Here is a 25,411-nt window from a genome sequence, read left to right as displayed (position 1 = left end):
AGGGTGAGATGTATCCTTGATGATGCTTTTCACCCTGCCTGGGCAGTGTTTATGGTAGATGTTCTCAATGGTGGGCAATTGGGTGCTGATAATCCGCTGGGCAGTTTTCACCATCCACTGGAGTGCTTTGTGGTCCGCTACAGGACAATTGCCATACCACACTGAGATGCAGTTGATGAGTATGCTCTCAATGGTACAGCAGTAAAAGTGATGTGAGGAGCAGGTTCTTTTACACACACAGTGGTAGATGCTTGGAATGGATTACCAGGGATGGTCGTGGAAACAGGCAGTTCAGTGGGTGTTAAGAGGCTTTTAGATAGACACAATAATATGAAGAGAATGGAGGGATATGGATGATATTTAGTACAAAATGGCATTCAGATCAGCAGATCACCATGAGTTAGACCATAAGATTGTGGAGAAGAATTAGGCCATTTGGCCCACGAATCTGCATTGCCATTATGTTGTGGCTGAATTACTATTCCCCTCAACTCTATTTTCCTACCACCTTCCCATTGCCTTTGACACCCTGATTAATCAAGAACCTATCAATTTTTGCCTTAAGTGTACCCAATGACTTGGCCTGCACAGCCATCTGTGGCAAAAAAATTCCACAGATTCACTACCCTCTAGCTAAAGAAATTTTCCTCATCTCTATTTCAATGGACATCCCTCTCCTCCTAGACTTCCCCGGTGAAGGAAACATCCTTTCCATGTGTCCTCTATCCAGAACTTTAAATATTCAATAGGTTTCAATTAGATCCCTCCTCATTCTGCTAAACTCCAGTGAGTGCAGGCCCAGAGCCATTAACTGTTTCCCATATATTAATCCTTTCATCCCTGGTATTATTCTCATGAACCTCTTCTGGACTCTCTCAAATGTCAGCATGTCCTTTCTTAGATAAAGTGCCCAGAATTGCTCACAATAATCCCATGTGCAGTCTGACAAATGCCTTATAAAGCCTCAGCATTACATCCTTCAATTATATTCTAGCCCTCTTGAAATGAATGCTAACATTGCATTTACCTTCCTCACCACAGACTCAACCTGCAAGTTAATCTTTGGGGAATCCTACATGAGGACTTCCTAGTCTCTCTGCACCTCTGTTGTTTTGAATTTTCTCTCATTTACAAAACAGTCCACACCTTTATTCCTTCTCCCAAGATGCATGACCTTGCACTCCCCTGCATTATGTTCCATCTACCACTTCTTTGCCCATTCACCCAATCTGTCTACATTCTTCTGCAGACACCCTGCTTCCTCAATACCACCTGCCCTTCCAGCTGTCTTCATATTGTTCACAAAGTCGTCAATTTCTTCATCCAAATCATTTGTATACATGAAAAGAAGCGGTCCCAACTCTGACCCCTGTGGCACATCACTAGGCATCTTGTCAAAGGTCTGAAAATCCAAATAAGCAACGTCTACACTCTCCTTTGTCTATCCTGCCTGTTATTTCTTCACATAATTCCAGTAATTCGTCAGGTACGATTGCTCCTTTAGAAAACTTTGCTGATTTTGGCCGATTTATCATGTGCTTCCAAGTAAACTGAAACCCTATCCTTAATAATGGACTCCAACATCATTCCGACCACTGAAGTCAGGCTAACTGGCCTATAATTTCTTCTCTTCTGCCTCCCTCCCTTCTTAAAGACTGAGGGACAGTTGCAATTTTCCTATTTTGTACATGTTCTAATCTTTGTCTTTTTAATTCCCCAAACAAAGTCATCCTGGCCCTTGTACTTTCTTACCATGTTAAAAGGAGTCCTGCTGATGTACAGGTTTATTACTGACTCTTTAATGCCTCTCCCAGTTAATTCAACATAGATTTAAATTTTTGACGCCAATCTGATTCTCACTCATGCTGCTTGAATTGCTGGCATGGCTCAAGATCTGTTGTTTCTATCTGCCACTTACAGATTCCAGCAATTAACTTCTAACTATCCCTCACCTCTCATTATTTTATGGGACAAGGCAAGGCCAGTATTTATTGCCATCACTAATTGCTCTTGACAGTGCTGTGATGAGCTACCTTTTCAAGTGCTGCAGTCTGTAATGACTCTATCTTATCCAAGTCAAATCCAGCATTAATTATCTTCTCCCCCTCCTTAACACTTACAATAAAATCCACACCAACTCCTACTAAAACCTCCTGTTTGCAAAATTCAATCAATAATATTCCTTCAGACGTACCTTTGCAATATTTTGTTTATTAATGCTGTTGCACACAGATCACTTTATATAACTACATTTAATGCTCCTTGTTTCTTCTGGATACAATTCATAATTGATCTCTCCTCCTTCCTCTATGCTATTTTAATACTTAATAGACCTTCAGCAGGGACTATTCTGTTGCGCTCCAGCTGGGGATTAACCTGCCATGGTGGTGCAGTGATTAGTATGATGCTATTACTGTTCAGGGTATGCCGGAGTTCAATCCTGGCACTATCTGCTGAGGAGTCTGTAGTACCTCCCCATGGAACGCATGGGTTTTCCCTGGGTTCCCCAGTTTCCTCCCACAGTCCAAAATGTACAGGGTAGGTTAATTGACCATTGTAAATTGTCCTGTGATTAGGTTAGAGGTAAATCAGGGATTGTTGAGGGTTGCCAGGGTGGCATGGCTCAATGGGCCTATTCTGTGCTGGTTTGCTAACTCAGCGCAGACCTTACCAATTCTGGGGTTTCTTTTACCCTATTATCCACCAATGCAACTAATGGACTATCAGGAGAACTTTCAGTATTAGAAATATGCTTCTCAGTATATGAAGCAGTCATTATATCACCTTTGGACAGCAGCATACTTTTATGTTACAGTATATTATTCCCTATATAATTTGACATTTTTGTTGAGGCTGTATCTTTCAGATGACTTGTTCTTGGTAACTACTCCAAATATATTTATACCGGTTATATAGTAAGCATTTAGATAGGTGGATGAATAAGACAGCACAAGTATTTATGCCTGAGATCACCATAATTATAATTAGGAGTACTTCATTTACCTTATCATACATATAATGGTCTATTTCAATGGTCATAATAGTGCAGAACTATGGAAAAATAATAGCATAACAAAAGGTTATGTAGACAATAATGGATTCTTGGGAGCAATTGCTGATGGTAATTGCCGATAGGAATTTAAATAATGTTCTAAAATGCAAGACTGAAGCTGTTTTTAAACCCAAAGATAAAATGAAATCTTTTAATTCACCCTAGCATATAAGTTTTTATAGTTTAATGATATGTTTCTTTCTTCCTACTAATCAATTTATGTGATATATAACAGAATTTAAATCATTACTTTGCAGTTATTAATCTTTCAATGTATGCTTTGTCTCACCTGTGCATGATGGCCATCATTCAAAACCAAAAGACCCCAATGGAATAAATCAAGGGTGTTGAGCTTCATGGTAGATATAAAATAGAGAATAACGAGCAACTCAGGAAAGATTACGAAGCAAAAATTCCGTAAAAGGTTCACTCTACATATAGAAAGAAAATGAATGCTTGCGCAATGCATTATTTTAATAAAAATTTCCCTATTCAGTACCTCCATGTTCTATTAATACAAATATTCTATTGCAGTTACTTCTAACATTTAAGTTTTCCTGCATTTTATTTTTGCTTCTACATTTTATAAATTTAAAGCATTAGTTTGGACTCTGTGATTACCAATCGATGGTTAAGATTTCATGAAGGCACTTTTTTCTTGACCTGTTGATATCATTTTGTAAACCACTAAGAAAAATCGTGAAGGTGTCTCGCTCCAGCCAAGTTTCCTACCTTTTGCCATACTTTCTTTCCAATGCAAGCTAAGGAAGCATATTAGTTTTACCATGGATTTTTAAAATATCAAATTAACAAAATATCTATATTTGTAAATACTCTGCATAAAACTGAGCTCCATTAGGATTCTTTTTGCTTTTAGTGGTTATCTAGTAGATGTTAACATACACATCAGTGAAATTTGTGATCCGGACTAAGGGTATTTAATCAGCCAACAGGACATTCATTTTCTTTCAGTCTTTGGCTTTGATGCATCATGATTTTAACCTATTTTTTTGTCAACATTAACTATTACAATTTAGTCAGGTGGTATCTTGCTGGAGCTTTGGGTATTTCCTGCAAGCTGTGCTTCGATGCTGTACTGACAAAGTATTAGAGGTGTCGGTTTTTCAGCAGAGATTTCAAACAGAGAACCTGCCTGCACTCTCAGAAGTTCCATCCTGAGAAAGCAGCACCCACGAATTGCTGGAGGAGCTCAGCAGGCCAGGTAGATTCTATGGAAAAGAGTACAGTTGAAATTTGGGCCAAGATCCTTCAGCATGAGTGTGTGTTGCTTGGATTTCCAGTGTCTGCATTTTTTCTCTTGTTTCTGAGAAAGCAGGGAAGGTTTTCCTGAAGATTCTGACAATTTTTGACCTCATAACCAATACAATGCATTTACCTCATTGCTGACTAAGAATATGCTGTGTGAAAATTGCCTGCCATGTATTCAATATTTATTAATATATGACTACATGGTATTAACCATCTGTGAAGTAGTTTGGAACCTGCTGAGACTGGGAAAGTGCAATATGGCATAACTGCAATTTTTAATAAATCAGATGCATTTCTGATTTACACTGATTCAAAGGATGTAGGAGTTATACATGGGCTAGCACTTGGCCATCCTTTTGCTTTCATTTACAATATACAAGCATCACAAACAAGACCAGAATTTGGTGACTATCTTTTAAGAGCCCTTGAGAAAATGTTGGCAAATTTTTACTGTGAACCACTGTAGTTGCCGGTAAAAAGTTCTGCAATTTGGACTCCATGACGATGAGGGTAAAAGAAGTGTGTGATTTGGAAGTGCACTTCTAGCCCTGCTCACTGAAGGAGATTACAGGCTCGAGGTGATGTTGCAGTGCAGTCTTTATCAGTGATAACAGATGATTTGCTCTTTTCTGAAGGAGTGAATGATCAGGATGGTGTCAATCTACTAGGGTGCTTTGTCTTGGATGCTTTCAAGCTACATTTGATCCACTGACTGAGGAGAGACATTATTATTCTGATCAGAAAAGCATGGAATTTGAAAGGGAATATGGTGGTGATTTCCTGTGTCTACCTCTATCCTATCTTGCTGAAGATGTCTTTGTAGCTTCTTGCAGTGTATTACTGTAACTATATTACATATATATATATATATGGAAACAACAAATTGCTAGTCACTAGGTGGGTTCCAACTAAGTGACATTTGGTTCTCCAGTATGTCAGTTCAACTTTTATAATTCCAACAACCTACAGTAAGTATCAAGTTCTAAATCACTACCTTCTTTCCATGAAACATTGGGATGATCAATAGTTTATGTAGTAGATTTATGAAATGCAGGAAATATTTTAAATAATTAATCGAAAAGGATCTAGTGTTTGCCTAATGCATATGATGAATAAACTCTTCAAGCTTCCAGCTAGGTACAGGTTTTAACCGACATTTTGTTGGCATACTCTGCCACCTTCATCATGATTTAATAAATTAATTATAACCCTCCCAGTTAAGATGGCAAGGTTACTAATACCACTGATTACCAGCTTGGGAAACACCATAGTGAGGGTGATTGATAATACAGCAACTTAAGGAATAATATTTATTCCTATTTCTCAGAAGATAACGACAATAACTGAACCTTTGTGCCCTGGGTATGTAATCATTTGATACATATGGTACTGACACGGAAAATCTATGCATCAATGTTCTATTTGTCCCATGAGAAAAATGAATCCTGTTTCCAAACATCTAAAATGACATTTCTTCATAAATGAAGCTTTTAGCTCGATGCACATAAGAAATAAAATGCAGCACAGCTGTTCACCTTAACATTTTATTTGAGGTCAGTGAGTTTACTTTACAAATAGCAATTTTAAAACACTATAAAACATACACAAAGTGCTTCCAATGCAGTTATAAATTATAAATGATTACACAATTAGGTGCAGAATCAGGCTGAAATTTGCATTATTTATGCTTATTTACAATGTGTACAAATTACATCATTGAATATCATGGTAGCATTGCGTTCCCAGTTACTACAAAAAAAACTTACAAAACTGTACATATTGTACTTGGAAATACAAATAGTGTTTCCTAGACTTTTAAGTTTACCCCGTAACCAAGTAGAAATATTAAAACCAGTATAACTGGTTTATTAAAAATCATGATTGTCCCCACCTACATGTACTGTGAAGCAGCAGTTCTGTGTAGTTCTGTTCAAATAAAACCTCTAAGTAGCAATAGTTATTCACTAATCTGGTTGCATAAAGCATGTCAAAACCAGAATCACACTATTCATTTGTTGTATGCAACATAGTGGAAAAGAAATCAGTTCAAAAACACCTTTGGCTTGTTTCCACCATCCTCTTTACAATCAGGACATTAGAAAAATTGGGAAATAACTTGTATTTAACAGACTTCCCTGGGGCAGAATTTTCCTTATGTGAATATTATTTCCTTTGGATTCAGATTCCAGTACAAATTCTACTTGGACAAAAGTTAAATTGTGCTTTCAAACATTCAACATTAAAAAAATGCTTCTATAGAATACCTGGAGCACTTTACCATGTTAAAAGTACTTTACAGATGCAAGTTGTTATAGAATGAATTGCTCCTTTCTTATTTACAGCAATAATTTTCAAATGGGCACCTAGACCTGGATTTTGTGGTGGTTTAAACAAGCATGAATATTATTCCATACCAGGATAAATTCTTTCTGCAACATGCACAACAGGAAGATTTTGTTTTGATACAAACTATCTAAGTACCTGAATTATTGCAAAGCATATGATGTGTCAAGGAAGCAACCATTGCCTGAATATACAATGGCATGCAAAAATTTGGGTACCCCTGGTCAAAATTTCTGTTACTGTGAATAGTTAAGTGAGTAGAAGATAAGCTGATCTCCAGAAGTCATAAAATTAAAACATTTTCAACATTTTCAACATTTTAAGCAAGATTAGTGTATTTTTTTGTTTTGTACAATTTGAGTGAAAAAAAGGAGCACCATGCAAATGTTTGGACACCCCAAGAGATTTGAGCTCTCAGGTAACTTTTACCAAGACCTCAGACCTTAATTAGCTTGTTAGGGCTGTGGCTTTCACAATCATTGTTAGGAAAGGCCAGGTGATGCAAATTTCAAATCTTTATAAATACCCTGATTCCTCAGACCTTGTCCCAACAATCAGCAACCATGGGTTCCTCTAAGCAGCTGCCTTGCACTCTGAAAATTAAAATAAATGATGCCCACAAAGCAGGAGAAGGTTATAAGAAGATAGCAAAGTGTTTTCAGGTAGCCATTTCCTCAGTTCGCAATGTAATTAAGAAAAGGCAGTTAACAGGAATGGTGGAGGTCAAGTTGAGGTCTGGAAGACCAAAAAAACTTTCTGAGAGAACTGCTCGCAGGATTGCTAGAAAGGCAAATCAAAACCCCGTTTGACTGCAAAAGACCTTCAGGAAGATTTAGAAGACTCTGGAATGGTGGTGCACTGTTCTACTGTGCAGCAACACCTGCACAAATATGACCTTCATGGAAGAGTCATCAGAAGAAAACCTTGCGTCCTCACCACAAAATTCAGTGTCACATGTTTGCAAAGGAACATCTAAATAAGCCTGATGCATTTTGGAAACAAGTCCTGTGGACTGATGAAGTTAAAGTAGTTTGACTGCAATGACAAAGGTATGTTTGGAGAAAAAAAGGTGCAGAATTTCATGAAAAGGACACCTCTCCAACTGTTAAGCACAGGGATGGATCGATCATGCTTTGGGCTTGTGTTGCAGCCAGTGGCATGGAGAACATTTCACTGGTAGAGGGAAGAATGAATTCAACTAAATATCACCAAATTCTGGAAGCAAACATCACACCGTTTGTAAAAAAAAAGTTGAAGATAAGAAGAGGATGGCTTCTGCAACAGGATAATGATCCTAAGCACACCTCAAAATCCACAATGAACTATCTCAAGAGGTGCAAGCTGAAGGTTTTGCCACGGCCCTCACAGTCGCCCGACCCAACCATCATCGAAAATCTGTGGATAGACCTCAAAAGAGAAGTGCATGCAAGATGGCCCAAGAATCTCTCAGAACTAGAAGCCTTTTGCAAGGAAGAATGGACAAAAATCTCCCAAACAAGAATTGAAAGACTCTTATCTGGCTACAGAAAGCATTTACAAGCTGTGATGCTTGCCAAGGGGAGTGTTATTAAGTACTGACCATGAAGGGTGCCCAAACTTTTGCATGCCACTGTATATTTGTGCCTATTTTTGGACCAAGTGGTGAGGGAAATGACATTCTTTGCAAATAATAATTTTAGTCAAATTATTTCAGACTTTGGCATGTTGCCTCTAATAAAAATGCATAGATTGTGGCCTCAGATCCACTAAGTAAATATCCCCAGCAACTAACTAGGCAACAGGAGAACTAAAAAAATCGTGAAGAATAATATCTAAGAATAACCAGATTAATTAGTGTTTCAAATAAGTGTGAAAATGTTACATGATTAAGGATTCAAAGACACTAAGATGCTGGAGTATGAACCTTTCTGAACGGAGTAATATACAGGACAAGAACACCAGTTTAATTATGTCAACACATTCCATTGAATTGTTCTGGCTATTATTGTTAGTATTGTAATGGGGAAACAACACCTGATCTTATGCCTGAACCTGGCCTGTAATTTCAATGTGGAGGACAGGGCAGAAATGCAGGTTGCTTACTAAAAATTACTTTCTTCATTTTTAATAGTATTCAAATATTTTCGGAAAAGAAGTTTCAGCTTTTCTCCAAGGTTAATATGGGTATCCTGTGGGTGGACCTACCTCAGTGCATTGCCCCAGGTCCAGTTAGTTGTGAGGGCAGACAACTAGATTCTATAATGTGGTGCGGTGCAGAAAATTACCAGTGGAGGGAAGATGGCTAGCAAATCTACTGTATGAGCTCCCTTTTTCCATTTTTGTTAGTTTGTATCTATTCCCTTCCATTCAAACTTGTTTTGCTTGAGCTTCAGTTTCGCTGTGACTTATCCTGGCCTACAGGGCATCATAGCAATGCCGTAGAATGGATTGCTGCAAACTCACTGAAGGAAATATCTTGGCAAGTGTCTTCAGGTTCAGTGCCTTGAGCCATTTTCCCACTTTAAAAGGTATAATACAAATAAATGTGTGTCGTTGATTAAAGCTGTGGGGAATGTCAGCAGCTATCACACTGTCAAATTTACATTTAACTAAAAGAGAGAAATGGTTTGGCATTGTATTGTAGCTGGAGAACAAGTTAGGAAGTACAGAATCAAAGGCTTAACTTACTGCTGACATGGTTCAATTTTTTAGCTCTACTGCAAGGCTATTCAACCTGAACCCTCAAATCAATTTTGCTGTCTGATCTTAGAAATGTGTATTCTGTAGCTTTGCTTAATGAGTTCAAACGTGATTTAAAAAATGTATTATATTGTGCTTATATTTGTCAAGTAATACTGTCCCAGTCATATAAATCTCTCATGTTAGATATTATTGAACGGAAGTTTAACTATAATCAAGTTTTAAATTGAAGTAATATTATACGTCCAAAGGATCAGATTGGTTTTTAAATTATGCTGACTGTGCAGGTATGATTGTTAATTTCTGCATAATCTGTAACTATTAAAAATCGTGCTGGATTTTTAACAGGAGGAAAAATAACAAAGTAACAACATTTGCAGTACTCATACCACTACAACTACCAGACCTGATAATTCGAAATATATAAAAACTGCTGAAACTTATCTGCATCTGCAGTAATTTTAAATGAAGCAATTATACATAGTGCTAAATGAGTGTAAAAATTTACACTTACAACTATACTTATTTTGTGATGAAGTTTAAGTACTGGAAAATCTGTTTTAACATGCATGTTTTTTGAAATGTAATGCAAACTCAGTGTAACAAATGCTTGGCTACAGGTGGACAATTTAGGACACTGGTTGCTGAATCAAGAGATTGCTTCATTACTATAGTTGCAAAGACGATGGATTCATGTCAAGGTGAGCTCTCTACTTACTTCAACATTACCACTTTTTTGGGAGGATCAAATAGAAAGCACCAGAAGTGGAAGGAAAACATGTATTATATAACACCGCTGTTAACACCCACAGTTGCACATGCTTAGAACAGTTGTTTTTATTTTTAATCCAATGGACACAAAATCAATCTTTTATTTTGTATAGAAATGTCACTACAAAACTAATGAACATGTAATGTCATTTCTGAACAAAAATTATCTTGAAGTTGAACTCTAAATGTTGGTGAGGTTAGAATCTATTATTTAGTAATAATTATAATGAAAGAATCTCGGTGTTCTTTAAGTGTAATCTAGGTAAACAGTAGAACTGAGGCACAATCATTTTTAACAGGTTTAGTGCAAATATTTACAATGTAAGCCTCTGCATTTAGTTGCTGGAGAGTTTCTCAGAGGACTATGCAGGAATATAGTGAAAAGGAGTTTATTAACTGTACATGCACATTATTTTTAACTATATAATGGTACTTTCCAATATTAAATAAAAAGGAAACCAGACATGCTCTTCATAAAATAATATTTCTGCATATTTAGATGAATTAGTTGGATATAGAAAAGGCACTGCTTTTGGTCCTAGTACTTTAAGATTTGCACATTGTCTTATTTATTTATCCAGTCCCATGACTACTGAAGTCAAAAACTCCTTTCTTGAAGAACGGTGTAAACTCACATAGGGTGTGCTTGGATAGTGTAAAATCCTCCTTGTATAGGTTCAAAGGTGAAGTTGGAGACTTCAAAATCAATGTGAGAAAGTTCCTGAGGTATTTCTGCAAGAAAAATAGAGGAAGCATGTTAATCATTTCATCTGTAAAAATCAAATTTTGAATTGGCAAAGAATCAGTAACAACTTGGGTATCAGCTAAATAATCAACAGAAAAATGTTAACAACTTTTTTTGTGCAATGAAAAACTCCTTAGGAGCCTGCGGTCGAGAGGGGTACAGTGAGCAGCTCTCCTACCAGAACGTGTGGTAGTGAGGCTGACAATGGGCTGCCTTCAGGTGGAATAGCACATATGATAAAAATTCTGGAAGAGATATGGGGATTCCTAAAAGATATAAAACAGCAACTAAATAATATCAAGTTGATATCAATGGGCTGTTAAATCCAATCAAATGTAGTAGAATTCTATCCAAAATGAAAAAATAAGCCCATGTAGTATATTTACAGAAAACTTGCTCAAGCGATAATGAGCATGGAAAAATAAACAGAATGGGCTTCACTAATTTGTCTTTCTCCTCATAAACCAGGACATAGAAGAGGAGTTGCTATTCTGTTCTCAAGCAAGCTAAATTTTGAAAAAGCTTTCGAAATGGGAGATAAGGCGGGCAGATATATTCTGGTAAGGGGGAACATAGATGAAAATTCAGTTACGCTATTGAAAATATACGCACCCCCAGGAAGTGATATTAGTTTCTTTCACAAAATTACTAATACTATGGTAACGGAAACAGAAGTTCTCCTGATATGAGGGGGAGACTTAATTTTACAAATTACAACCAAAGTTAGACTCTTCCAATAGAAAAACCTATGAAACAAAATCCTTACATAAGAAAGTTAACACACTTTGAGGATGTTGGTCTAATTAATATATGGAGAGACCTTTTCCCCGTCAAGGGATTACACTCATTATTCTGCTCCCCATTCTGTTTATACAAGAATAGACTATTTCATAACATTTGGAAAAGATAAAGACAAAATAAATACCTGTGGAATTGGGACAATTGGGACCTACAACCAAAGAATACTACTTGGAAACTAAATTCAAGTCTACTCAATGATCCGTACTTTAAGGAACAAATTAAAAAGAAATTGGTCTTTACTTAGAATTCAATAATGGAGAGGTTTACCTCCCATTCTATGGGATACTCTGAAGGCTGTTTTAAGAGGGAAAATTATAGTGATATCTTCATAAAAAATAAGGAATAAAACATTAGAGAATTACAAAATAAGCTGAAGGAACTAGAAAATAAAACAAATTGAATTTGGCACAGGATACATTAGAGGGAATTTTAAAAATTAGGAATGAAATTAATAGTTTGGCTACACAAGAAATCAGGAAAAATTTAATGTTTCTGAAACAGACACTATGAAAGTGGATTAAGTCAATGTAATTACTGGCATGGAAACTGAAAACAAAAATAGCAGAAAATACAATTCACAGAATTAGGGATCCAAGAAAAAAATAAGCTAAGTGAAATTCAAGAAGCTTTTGAAGTGTTTTACAAAACTCTATTTTCCAAAGTTCCAGAGGGAAGCATAACCCAAACTGACACCTTCCTGAATTCTCTACAGTTATCCACTTTAAGTGAAGAACAAAATAGAACGATGACTGCTGACATAACTGAAGTTGAACTAAAAACTGCATTCAGTAGGCTTAAATTAAGCAAGTCATCAGGATCAGGTGAATATATGGCAGAGTGGTACAAAGAATTTAAAAATGAGTTAATACCTGTCCTACTCCCCACACTGAACTGGGCTCTTAAAAAAAGGCACAAATGCTACCCAGCTGGGAGTAAGTGATAATCTCAGCTATGCTGAAAGAAGGCAAGGATAAAATGGAATGTGGATCATTTAGACCAATATCCATTCTTAACGTACACTATAGATTATTTAGCTCCATCATGGCCAATTAGAAGAGTTTCTACCCATACTGATACGTAATGATCAGACAGGTTTTATATGATACTATACGAAGGACACTTCACATTATGGATCATATACAAAAGAAAATAAATCAAAGCAATAGTGATGAGCATGGATGCTGAAAAAGCATTCGATTCGGTTAATTGGAATTTTCTTTATAGAGATTTACATAGATTTGGTTTCCATGACAATTATTAAAACTATCCAGGCACTATATGACAACCGTACTGCTAGGATTAAAATCAATGGATATTTATCAAATAGTTTTATCCTAGAAAGAGGCACGAGACAGGGTTGTGCATGGTCACCGCAATTCTTCGCATTATATCTGGAACCATTAGCTCAATAAATCAGACAAACTGAAGATATCAGGGGAATTACTGTTAAAGGGACAGAGCATAAATTGGCCTGTTACACAGATGACATTCTCATCTACCTGGGGCAACCAACATACTCTGATGCAATCCTTTGAACAATATGGTCAATTATCAGGACACAAAATCAACATAGGTAAAACCCAATTATTTTCATATAACTATAGCCCACCAAGAGAAATTGAAAGTAGATATCCCTGGGCATGGCGAACAGATATTTCAAATATTTGGGCATCATTATGCTAAAAGATCTGTCAAAATTATCAGAATGCAATTATCAGCCTATATATAAAACAATTAAGGAAAATATAACACGATGGAACCTAATTCATTTTTTTAGTCTCAGTTCAAGGATTGAATCTATTAAAATAAATATACTGCCCAGACTATTATCTCTTTCAGACCCTACCAATAGAGATTAATCAAAATCAATTCAATGAATGGAACAAAATGTCATCAAGATATATTTGGCAAGGTAAAAGGCCTAGAGTTCATCTCAAAACTTTGGAATTAGCCAAGGAAGAGGGGGGATGGGGCCTACCTTTTCTTAGAGATCATTATTTTGCAGCACATTTGAGAGCTGTGATATGTTGGTGCAACACATCACAGGACTCTCAAAGGAAAAACATTGCGGAGGGGATACTTCCCATCCCCATATGGGCAATTTTGGCTGATAACAACCTGCAAAGGTACATAAATACTATTGATAACCCATGGGTGAAATGGACTCCTAAAATATGGAAAGCTATTATAAAAGAATATAACCTAGAAGGAGATATTGCATTTCTTAGATGGTGTGCATATGACTCTGATTTTACACCAAATAAATTGGATGCTAGATTAAAGGACTGGACAGCTAAAGGAATAACAGTTCTTTGTAATATAATGAAGGAAGGAACACTGTTCAGTTTTGAAATGCTTAAAGAGCAACACTTATTAGAAAAACATGACTTTTATCGGTATTTACAGATGTGACAATATGTTAATAGGACGGTTAAAAATGTAACCAAGGCAAGAACATGTTTGATAGAGCTATGTAGAAAAGCATATAATTCAGATAATGGTAGTGGAATCATTTCAAGCATGTATAAGGGTCTGTCAAATCTTAAAACACATTCGACTTCATACATTAAAACAAAATGGGAGAAGGAAGGAGGGATAATTATATCTGAGGAAGAATGGACAATAATATGGAGGTATCAATGGAAGTGTACCAGTTCACAGAAATGGAGGGAGTTCGGATGGAAAAACTTGAACAGTTATTTTATTACACCCTCTCAAAAATCCCATTATGTTAGTAACCTCCCTGTTTGCTGGAGAAATTGTGGAAATCAAAATGCAAACCATTATCATATTTTCTGGGAATGCCCCATTATCAAAGACTATTGGAGTGGGATATAATGCCCTACAAGACATCTTTAAATGTGAAATAACCTTAGAAAGTAAGACCATATATTTTGGGTATATACCTCAAGAATGGTTGAAAAGAGATAAATATTTAATGAATATACTGTTGATGGCTGGTAAAAAGACTCTTACCAGGAAATGGCTATCGTGGGAGACCCCAACTTTAAATACATGGATGGAAATTACAATGGACATTTACAAAATGGAGAAGATAACAGGATCTGTTAATCATAAGTTGGAACAATTTGATTCATACTGGGAAAATGGTTTAACTGCATAATGCCTCATAGGCCTGATTTTATTCTCACAAATCAATGAATCTGTTGCAAAAAAAAATCACTTCCTACTTGTACATAGTTCTTTCCTTTTGCTTGTTTTTTCTTTCCACTCTTTTCTATAAGTGTATACCTCAGATAAATACTATGTGGAGATTTGTGATATATATGTACAATATCTGAAATACATCTTATGGAAATGTTTGTTTGATGAACTTCAATAAAAAATAAAAGTAAAAAAAAGTACAAAAAAAGTAACTCCTTAGGAATAGAGTAAACTCACATACCGTGTGCTTTCTTAGTGTAAAATCCTCTGAAGCCGGGGTTCCGAACTTGGGCTCAACGGACCACTTACTTAATGGTATTGGTCCATGGCATTAAAAAATGTTGGGAACCCCTTCTCTGAAGAATTGGTGCTGGAATGTACTCATAAAGGTGCTATGTAAATAGATTTGCTAATAATTTTCATAAGGGAATTGAATATATACAGCAGAGAGATTCAGTGGAGGCAAAGGAATTGTAGTGTTTCAAGTCAAAATTTTGCATTAGACTTACCTCTAAATGGGATTGTCTCTCAGCAATTACTCTTTCATCCCGGTTACCAAATATCTTTTTAGGTGGAAACTGTAGGCTGCCGATCTGGATACAGTAATGATACCATTAGTCTCATTTATCATTACAAGAATGGTGGGCGCATACATATTATCACAGGACAAACTTATTAAGGAGTTTGAGTATTTTGAAAATAGACCTATTAAACTGCATTGGATTAAAACACCTCCCTTTATTGTTCCTATAGGAGGGCAAACACCCAGTGCTGTGTATATCCAAATTAGGTGGGAGTACAGGGATACTGAAATCTGAGCATTTTTGAAGCAAATATATTGTCATTCAAACCCTATTCTTAAAGAAAATAATTAGATTCCATTGTCTGTTATTCCAACTCTAATTTTTTTAAAGCAGGGCCTAGTTATACACCTTGGAGAAAAGGTTAAAAAACCAAAAACACTGCATTTCACTTTGAATTTTTTAAAATAGTTTTAATTAACCAGTGGAACAGTAATAACTTGATTTGAGAAATGAGTGCAAAATACCTGTGGCACTTGCAGCCCCCAAAACATCCAAAGACATTGAACTAGAACCACATGAATAATCCTATCAGTTTTTACACGAGACTTTAAAATTTCGCCCTACAATTCAAATGATCCCATTCCTATTTGCAGCAAACAGCTGCAAAACTAATTTTCACTGTGACTCAATCTGGGTGACTCTTGGCTGTGAAGGATAAACAACATGTAAGTAGACCCTTCATTTGAGATTCAAACCAACTTCTGATCTCTCTTTAGAATTTACAAATTCAGAAGGGGTAAGGCCAAACTCCCACTGCATTTCAGGAGGTGCTGAATCAGCTCCTGTCTGTAGCTATGTACATTAGAGTAGAGCAGCAATTCAGTGATTTTTGGTTGCATACACTGCTCCTCCCTGGTAGTTATCTTTTCTGCTGTAAATGTCTAGCAGCGTAGTGATTAGCTATTACAGCATGAGGTGTTGTGTTTCAAGTTCGATTCCAGAAACATTCTTTAAGGAATCTTTGTACATTCTCCCTGTGGAATGCATAGGTTTTCCCGAGGTGCTCTGGTTTTCTCCCACAAAGACATACTGGGTAGGTTACTTGGTCATTGTAAATTGTCCTGTGATTAGATTAGACTTCATTGGAATCGTGCTAGTGTGATGTTGCTCAGAAGGACTTACACTGTACTGTCTCGTTAAATAAATAAATGTTACCTTGTGGGGTTTATTGTGTAGAGTTTAGAAATCTGGTTAATTCTTCTAAATTTGGAATTGTGCAGAACAAAACATATATCTAATGTGAAGAAATACTACAATAGAAAATTTGTAAATCTAACTAGAAAGGGAGAGATAAAATTCATTTCTTTTTAATACATCATACCCTTCCAAAGTGTAAGAAAAAAAAATGTCAGTAATACAGTAATAGCTGAAGACTTACAAAAACTACGAGGGTAATCAGCCTAGTCACTAATCCATCACTGCAGTAAAATAATATGAGTGCTTGACTTTTGGCTCCTGGTAATTGATACATTGAATTAACAGGTTAACCTAACTAAAATAAGGGCATTTATAATGGTATGATGGTGGAGTTTTGGACCAGAAAAATAAGCAAAAAAAGACAGGACAGTGGATGAACAGTGATAGATATTCAAAGGGCAGATCCAAAACAGTTAGATGGAGCTTATCCTAATTAGAAAGAAGAGGAGAGACAGCCTGTGGGTTAAAAAGTAGGTCGAGGATAATGTTAAATTGAACAGTAGGGACCCAGCAGCAAAAAAGACCTTGTAAGAACGGAGAAAATTGACTTTGAAAGCAAATTTATGTGTAGTATTAAAACAATGGGTAGGGGTTTCTATAGATATAGAACATAGACAGCATCGCAGCATAGGCCATCCAGTCTATCACACCTGCACTGACCATGACTGTTCTGCATTCCTTGCCTGTTCTGTCTACATCTTACCACCTTCTCTGGCAGTATCTTCCAGGTACTTACCATTCTGTATTTAAACAAAAATAATTGTCTCAAATCTCAAACTCCACCTCCATCTTCATCTTAAAGCTATGCTCTTTATTTGGTATCTCCCTTCTGGGGAAAAAAGACCAACTATCTATCCTGTGTTGGCCCCTCATAATTTGATGTCAGGTCAGGTTTTCCTTCAGTGTCTGAAGCCTCAGAAGAAATTTTTTGTGTAACAAACACTTGGCAAGTGGAGCTTAATGCAGGGAAGTGCAAGTTAATAATAATGCACCTAGGTAAGAGAAACTGCAAGGTAGTTGTTATTTAAATGGAGTGAGAATGTAAATGAGTGGAGTTCAGAGAGATCAGGAGACCTGGTGGGCCTACTCCAATTTTCTTGTGATAGATTGTGGCATGTACCTCATGTCAGTCAGTATCAGAAATATTTACTAAATCTGGCTGCTACAGCACATCAACAGACATAGTAGTATGTTGCAAGCAGTTCAAAGTAGGAAAACATCATAAGGCTCACCCTGAAGCTATAATGACTGGACAATTACAGTTAAATGTCACTTCCCAGCCTCACACACAAATACAGCTACGAGTCCACCTAATTTTCACTCGCCTTAGTTTTTTTTTGGAAAAAATTAAACAAGCTGCTCATTATCATATCACATCAAAACTAAAAGTTTCTCATTTTCCTAATAACATAATTTGAGAAATGCTTCCTGACAGATTATTTATTCATTGTCAGAGTGTACACAAAATGATATTTTAACTTGACTGATGCCACATGGGACTTGAATTTCCAATTTGTTACAAATAATAAAATATTAACAAGATATCATTTTTTTGAATAGTTGTGCACATCACCTTCGACACCTCATCTTTTGAGGCTTGTTAAGATAGTCAAACTATCAAGTGTAATTAATTTGAAGTTACTAAGTGGATGGTATATTTCAGACTACAGCTCACAAGGGCTCTCATGAAATTTTCCTACTTTAAAAGATATTATTTGAACTGTGGCATGTCATATTCTACATATATTGAAAGCTTTGATTCACTAGGTCATGTATAAATAACAGGATACTCTGAAATGCAGCCTCCAAATGTCAGGGCTTTGAGTTACAAACATCAGGTTTACTGGTTGGAGATAAATTTTGAGGGACGAGGCATCTGCCAAGATCACAGGGTAAGAAAGTTTCTCTCCTTAAAGCAATTATCTTAAAATTATACTTAAGTAGTTGAATATTTTGAATACATGAACTGAGGAACACTTAATTACCTTGGAGTTTCAAGCTTACTCCAGCATTTAATATGATTTCCTCACTTGCAGACCCCAGTCAGTTCATACTGGCAATAACATCTCCTCCATAATCTCTGTCAGCACAAGTGCCTCAAAAAGTTGTGTGTCCCCTGCTCTACTCACTTCATACATATGACTGAGGCTCAGCACAGCTCCAATGCCATATTGACTAGTCCCACCACATCCTGGTATGGAAGATCAATGCCCTCAAACAGAATTATGGCCCCGTCTATCACAAGTAAAGCCCTCCCCACATTTGAACATATCTATACAGAGCGCTGTCACAGGAAAGCTGCAACATTCAGCAAGGACTCCCACCCCACCTCCCCCACCATGCTGTCTTCATCGGGAAGGTGGTACAGGAACATCAGGACCCATGCTACCAGATTCAGGAACAGTTATTAACCCCACCCTCCCCCGCAACCATCAGGCTCTTGAACCACTTGCACCATCACGGAACACTTCCCACAACCTAAGGACGTAGATTCAAGGGCACTTCATCTCATATTTTCAATATTTATTGCCCCTAGCTGTACTTCCACTCCCTGAGTATAGGCAGAGATTGAGGACTGCAGCACTAACAATGAGGACCAAGAAGGTATGGACAAGGGAAGTACAGGAGCGCCTACTGGGTTGCTTTGAATCGGTGGACTGGACTGTATTCACGGATTCATCTTTGAATCCGAATGAATATGCTGCAGTTGTTACCGACTTCATTAAAATCTGTGTGGATGAGTGTGTGCCTACAAAGACTTATTGTACATTCTCAAACCCACAGCCATGGATGAACTGGGAGGTACGTCATCTGCTGAAGGCTAGATTTGTGGCATTCAAGTCTGGCAACCCAGGCCTGTACCAAAAACCAGGTATGATTTGTGGAGGGCTGTTTCAAAGGCCAAGAGTCAATTTTGAATGAGGTTGCAAGTGATATCAGATGCACGACAACTCTGGCTGGGTCTGCAAGGCATTACTTCCTACAAAGTGAAATCCAATGGTATGACTGGCAGCAATGCTTCACTACCAGATGAACTCTGTGCTCGCTTTGAAAGGGAGAACACGACTACAGCTGTGAAGATCCCTCCTGCATCTGATGACCCTGTTATCTCCGTCTGAGGCCCATGTTAGACTGTCTTTAAAGAGAGTGAACCCTTGCAAGGTAGTAGGTCCCAATGGTAAGGCTCTGAAAACCTGTGCCAACCAACCAGCGGTTGCATTCAAGGACATTTTCAACCTCTTACTGCTACGAGCAGAAGTTTCCAGTTGTTTCAAAAAGGAAACAATTATACCAGTGCCTAAGAAATATAATGTGGGCTGCCTTAATGACTAATAACCTGGTAGCATTCACATCAACAGTGATGAAATGCTTTGAGAGGTTGGTTATGACCTCTCCTGCCTCAGCAAGGACCTGGACCCATTACACCTTGCCTCTTGCCACAATAGGTCAATGGCAGGCACAATCTCAATGGCTCTCCACAAGGCTTTAGACCCCCTTAGCAACACAAACACCTATGTCAGGATGCTGTTCATCGACTATAGCTCAGCATTTAATATCATCATTCCCACAATACTGATTAAGAAGTTGCAGAACCTGGGCCTCTGTACCTCCCTATGCAATTGGATCCTCGACTTCCTAACTGGAAGACCACAGTCTGTGTGGATTGGTGATAACATATCCTCCTTGCTGATTATCAACACAGGAACACTTCAGAGGTGTGTGCTTAGCCCACTGCTCTACTCTCTCTATATCCATGACTGTGTAGTTAGGCATAGCTCAAATACCATCCATAAATTTGCAAATGATACAACCATTGTTGGTAGAACCTCAGATGGAGATGAGCGGGCGTACAGGAGTGAGATGTGCCAACTGGTGGAATGGTTCCACAGCAACAACGAAAGAGCCGACTGTGGACTTAAGGAAGGGTAAGAAGAAGGAACAGATACCAATCATCATAGAGGGATCAGAAGTGGAAAGAGTGAGCAACTTCAAGTTCTCTGAGGATCTAACATATTGATGTAGCTATAATGAAGGCAAGACAGTGGCTATACTTTGTTTGGAGTTTGAAGAGATTTGGCATGTCAACAAATACACTAAAAAACTTCTATAGTTGTACCGTGGAGAGCACTCTGAAAGGCTGCATCACTCTCTGGTATGGAAGGGCTACTGCACAGGACTGAAAGAAGCTGCAGAAGGTTGTAAATCTAGTCAGCTCCATCTTGGGCACTAGCCTACAACGTATCCAGGACACTTTTAGCATCTCCAAAAGGTAGCATCCATCATTAAGGTCCTCCAGCACCCAGGGCTGGAGGTCACACTTTTCTCACTGTTACTATCAGGTAGGCGGTACAGAAGCCTGAAGGCACACATTCAGCAATTCAGGAACAGCTTCTTCCCCTTCCAATTCCTAAATGGACATTGAAGCTTTGGACATTACCTCACTTTTTTTTTAATTTACAGTATTTCTTTTACTTTTTAAAAATCTATTCAATATATGTAATTGATTCACCTGTTTATTATTATTTGTTCATTTTTATTTATTTTTTTTCTCTCTGCTAGATTATATATTGTATTGAACTGCTGCTGCTAAGCTGACAAATCTCACATCACATACTGGTGATAATAAACCTGATTCTGATTATTTATTTATTTACATATTTACGTATTTGCACAGTGTGTTGTCTTATGCTCCTTGCATTGTTAAAATCATAGCATACTATTTCTTTACTAAATTTCAGAATTCCACTATATTAATAGGGGAATCTTATGAATATCAATTTAATTGCCTTCAAGGTGAATTCAATAAGTGTCCATCTAATATTTAGTAATTCATACAAAACTCTCAAAACTGTGCATACAAGTGATGTATGCAAATTATAATTGTATTTCCTGCCTTCATAAGCAGAGCCAAAGAGTTTCAATGCAATTAATATTAGATTATTGCTAAAGGTAAAACTGCACAAAAATGTTTGATATTTTCAAATGGAAAATTAGACCTGAAGGTGTATATTGCTCAATTACAAGATCGCCAAAAGACTGAAGGAGCAAAATATAAACATAATACATAAACTGAACCACGAGCAAACACTCTGAGTAGAAATATTCTCATTTTCAACTTATAAATTATTCCTTTAGCTCAAACAGCACTATTATTTTTACCAGTACAAAAACAATCAAATACTAAGGCTACTCTGCAAGTTAGTAAGCATTTGCATTGAGAAAAGTAGAGTTAACATTTCAGTTTAATGATCCTTCACTCTCAGATATAGTGTATTTGGAATGTTAGCATTAGGGTTTCCCTCTGCACAGATATTGCCTAATCTATAGAATAACCCCAGCATCTCATGTTCCTTCAGATTTCAGCACCTGTAATAATTTACTTTTTACTTTGTCTCTCCTCTCTCAACCTCCCAACTCTAAGATTAACCTTAGATTGGCAAAGGATATAATTACATGAATTAACAAGTTCTAAATTATTCTCCCATTTACTTCCCTCCCAACTATTAGGACATAATTTCATCTGAATTATATTGCATTTTAGCTAAAGAATTATGCAATAATTTTTCCTCTTGAAGATTATAGAGCTACCTCTCCCTGCATTCCACAGTATTTTTCTTAATGAAAGCTTAAGGGCATGGGTTTATATAATTTTCATATGAAATATTTACATTCTCCTCTAATGAATCCTTTTGAACTGCCAAAATTAAACTATAAGTTCATTAAAATCCAGAAGACTGCAAAACTAAAAACCTGAAATAAAAAACTAACAGAAAGTCAAGGCAATACCATTGAAAGAGAACTAGAGCTAGTATTTCAGTTCCAAAACCCTTCATTAGAACAGGTATAAAAAGTCTTATCATCAGAAGAGATACGATGGTGCAGGAAAAACTGTTAGAATGGAGTGGAGTCCATAAAAGAAGCAGGGTGAAAGATGATGCAGTCAAGAAAACTGCGATTGCCTATATACTTGGTTGTTTATCAATTCCTTCAAAAATATTGTACATAGAGAGGTCAGGAAAAAGGTAAGTGTCAGTATTGGACATGTGAAAATGAGAGCGAGCAACAAACTGGCACCAAAGGTTATGAATTTTTTGAGGGACACAAGACTGTACATGCCCTTATCTGGAGTAACAATCTTCAGGAGGAACTCAGTAGATCAAGTAGACAGGAACTGTCGACATCTTGAATCAAAACCCTGCATCAGGACTGAGAGTGGATTGGGGAGATGGCAGACATAAAATTAAATTTTTGAGTCCAGTACAAATGTAGGAATCAGCAAAAATTTAACAAAGTGCCTGTTGAAGGAAGTAGGTAATGATTGGATGAATGAAAAATACACAATTTTACTAACTTGGACCGAAAAATTTAAATCATAATCTGGGCATTTACATTTGGTGGCCAGTGGTAACTGGTTTATTGAAACTACAGTTAAATCATTCACTTGGGCTTACAGGACCATAAAACCTGCAAAGTAATACAAGACGCATCTCAGCTTACTTACAGAAATGACAGTACTCATTTCGTTTGCTTACGCAATGAAAATATTAGTTCTTGGATACAGCAAGTAATCAGGCAAGGGTAGCACCAGCATCTCCAAAGGAACCATGAATGGATAACAACTGTTACAAATATTAATCTCATTTTCTTCTCTTGGACGTGTCATTTAAAATAAGCAAAGAATGAACTGTTGGAGGAAGTTAGCAGATTGAATAGCATCAATTCCTTATCACCACCACCAACTCCTAACAGACATTGTTCAACCTGCTGAGTTCCTCCAGAGGGTGAAAATCTAAGTAGATGACCCAAATCCCAGCATCTGCAGCCTCTGTGTTTCCATTTAAATATATACAATCAAGTTAGACTTTGAGATACTTGAGGCTGACCAGCAGTAGTTGTTGCTTCCGCTCAAATGTTTTACAATTTCTTTGTACGATTTAAGCACGAGAGAAAACGTCTGGCAAGTTCCTCAGCTGAAAAACCAACTCAACTGGGAAGATTAAAACAACCTATATAAAGCTGACAGCAACATTTCACTTCATCCACCCCCTACAAAAATAGGCTGTATAACAAGGACCAAATGCTAATTTGGGGGGAAATGGTCATTTCAACAGTCTTTTGCCTTTTTGTGCTTGAAATATGGGGAATGGTTTCACTTATAGTATCTCCCTAATAACTACCCTGAGAAAGCGATGGCAGTTTGCCACTTTGAACTATGACAGTCTCTATGACAATCATGGTTGCATAATACATGCAGAGAATATTTAAAATATTGAAATGTGTTGATCCAGTGGGCAAACACTCACATGAATATGACAGTCAACTGTAAGCCAGATCTGACTAAATAACAAAAACTAAGCTTCTGCAAAAAATTAGGTTAGGCATTGAATTCCAGGATTTGAAATAGAGACAATGGAGTTTGAGCAATACAAGTCTAGAAAGGGCAGTCATCACTTAGAACTTGCAAGTGATGGTGTTCTACCACATCACTGCTACTGATAACAGTGCGGGGGGGGGGGGATTACAAACTGGAGTTTTATTTGACTGCATCTCACAGATCATATTCACTGCCACAATGATGATCAAGTCTACTGAAAGAGTACTAAAAGAGCAGTTACTGTGTCCGGAATACTGTGGATATTAGCACATTGTTCTACCTCTATTTGCACAAAATTGGATTTCAGCAATTGGGAAACCAGATGACTACAGACCATCAGATTATTATTTCCCTGTACTGTGCTGATAACATTTATTCAGTTAAGCATATGTCAGCAGTAATAGCCAGGCCATTGAAAACTGATAGGAGTTGCTTCATAAATAAGTGGTGAGCAAAACTCAGTACTGTAGTATTGTTAACAAGCAGGTTCACTTTTTATATAGAAAAGGTAGTCAAAAGAGTAGCTGAAGATACCTTGGTTAAAAAAAAAAGATACCTTGATGCCCTCCTACATTCCTGGTATTCAACAACCACCAAAAATCTTTTTGTGTCAGCTATGATTGTGGTGACAGGAGAATTTTCCCTCTGAACTATAAATAATTTTAATTTTTCTGAGTCAATTAAATATGTCCTGAATACCAAGGGGTAGCAACCTTGAGATCTTCTTACTTGCAGCTCTTGCATACATGTCTGGATCAACATTGTAGTTTAGTTTAGTAGAATTTGAACAAAATCACTCAGGAGACAGTTATGCATCTCTATACAATATTAGTGCACAAGGAACCATAGAACCATAGAACAGTACAGCACAGAAACAGGCCTTTTGGCCCTTCTTGACTGTGCCGAACCATTTTTCTGCCTAGTTCCACTGACTTGCACCTGGGCCATATCCTTCCAAACCCCTCTCATCCATATACCTGTCCAAGTTTTTCTTAAATGTCAAAAGTGAGCCCGTATTCATCACCTCATCTGGCAGCTCATTCCACACTCCCACCACTCTGCGTGAAGAAGCCCCCCCCCAATGTTCCCTTTAAACTTTTCCCCCTTCATTCTTAACCCATGACCTCTGGTTTTTTTCTCCCCTAGCAGGTGTAGGCAGGAAAGAGAAAATAAGGTACTTGAAGAGTATAATAAATGAAAGAGAACAGTTACAAAAGTAGGGAGGATTAAACGAAGGCATGAAGTACCTCGGGCAGACAAAATGAAAGAGAATCCCAAGGGCTTTACAGATAAATTAAGAGCAAATGGTTAGCTGGGGACAAAGCTGGTCTTCTGGAAGATCAGAGTGGTCACCTATGCATAGGGCCAAAGAGATGGGGTAGATCTTAAATGGATATTTTGCATCTATATTTAATCAGGAGACGGAGAAA

At 37.2% G+C, this 25,411-nt stretch overlaps 1 protein-coding gene across 2 annotated transcripts in view; it reads right to left on the bottom strand.

The window, feature by feature from the left end:
- Positions 1-5,847: 5,847 nt before the first annotated feature.
- kif16ba (kinesin family member 16Ba) overlaps positions 5,848-25,411 on the bottom strand; it is a 171,928-nt gene continuing 152,364 nt past the window's right edge. For both annotated transcript variants that reach the window (XM_059986193.1, XM_059986194.1), the window contains exons 25-26: positions 15,335-15,418; positions 5,848-10,846 (exon numbers count right to left, since the gene is read on the bottom strand). In XM_059986193.1, coding sequence (XP_059842176.1) covers positions 10,688-10,846; positions 15,335-15,418 — 243 coding nt within the window. In that variant the 3' untranslated portion in view covers positions 5,848-10,687. The remainder of the gene's footprint in view (positions 10,847-15,334; positions 15,419-25,411) is intronic.

The sequence above is a fragment of the Hypanus sabinus genome, chromosome 12, assembly GCF_030144855.1.
Source record: "Hypanus sabinus isolate sHypSab1 chromosome 12, sHypSab1.hap1, whole genome shotgun sequence".
Taxonomy (NCBI): domain Eukaryota; kingdom Metazoa; phylum Chordata; class Chondrichthyes; order Myliobatiformes; family Dasyatidae; genus Hypanus; species Hypanus sabinus.
The sequence above is the reverse complement of the archived record's forward strand: the minus strand, read 5'-3'. Positions and strand labels throughout refer to the sequence as shown.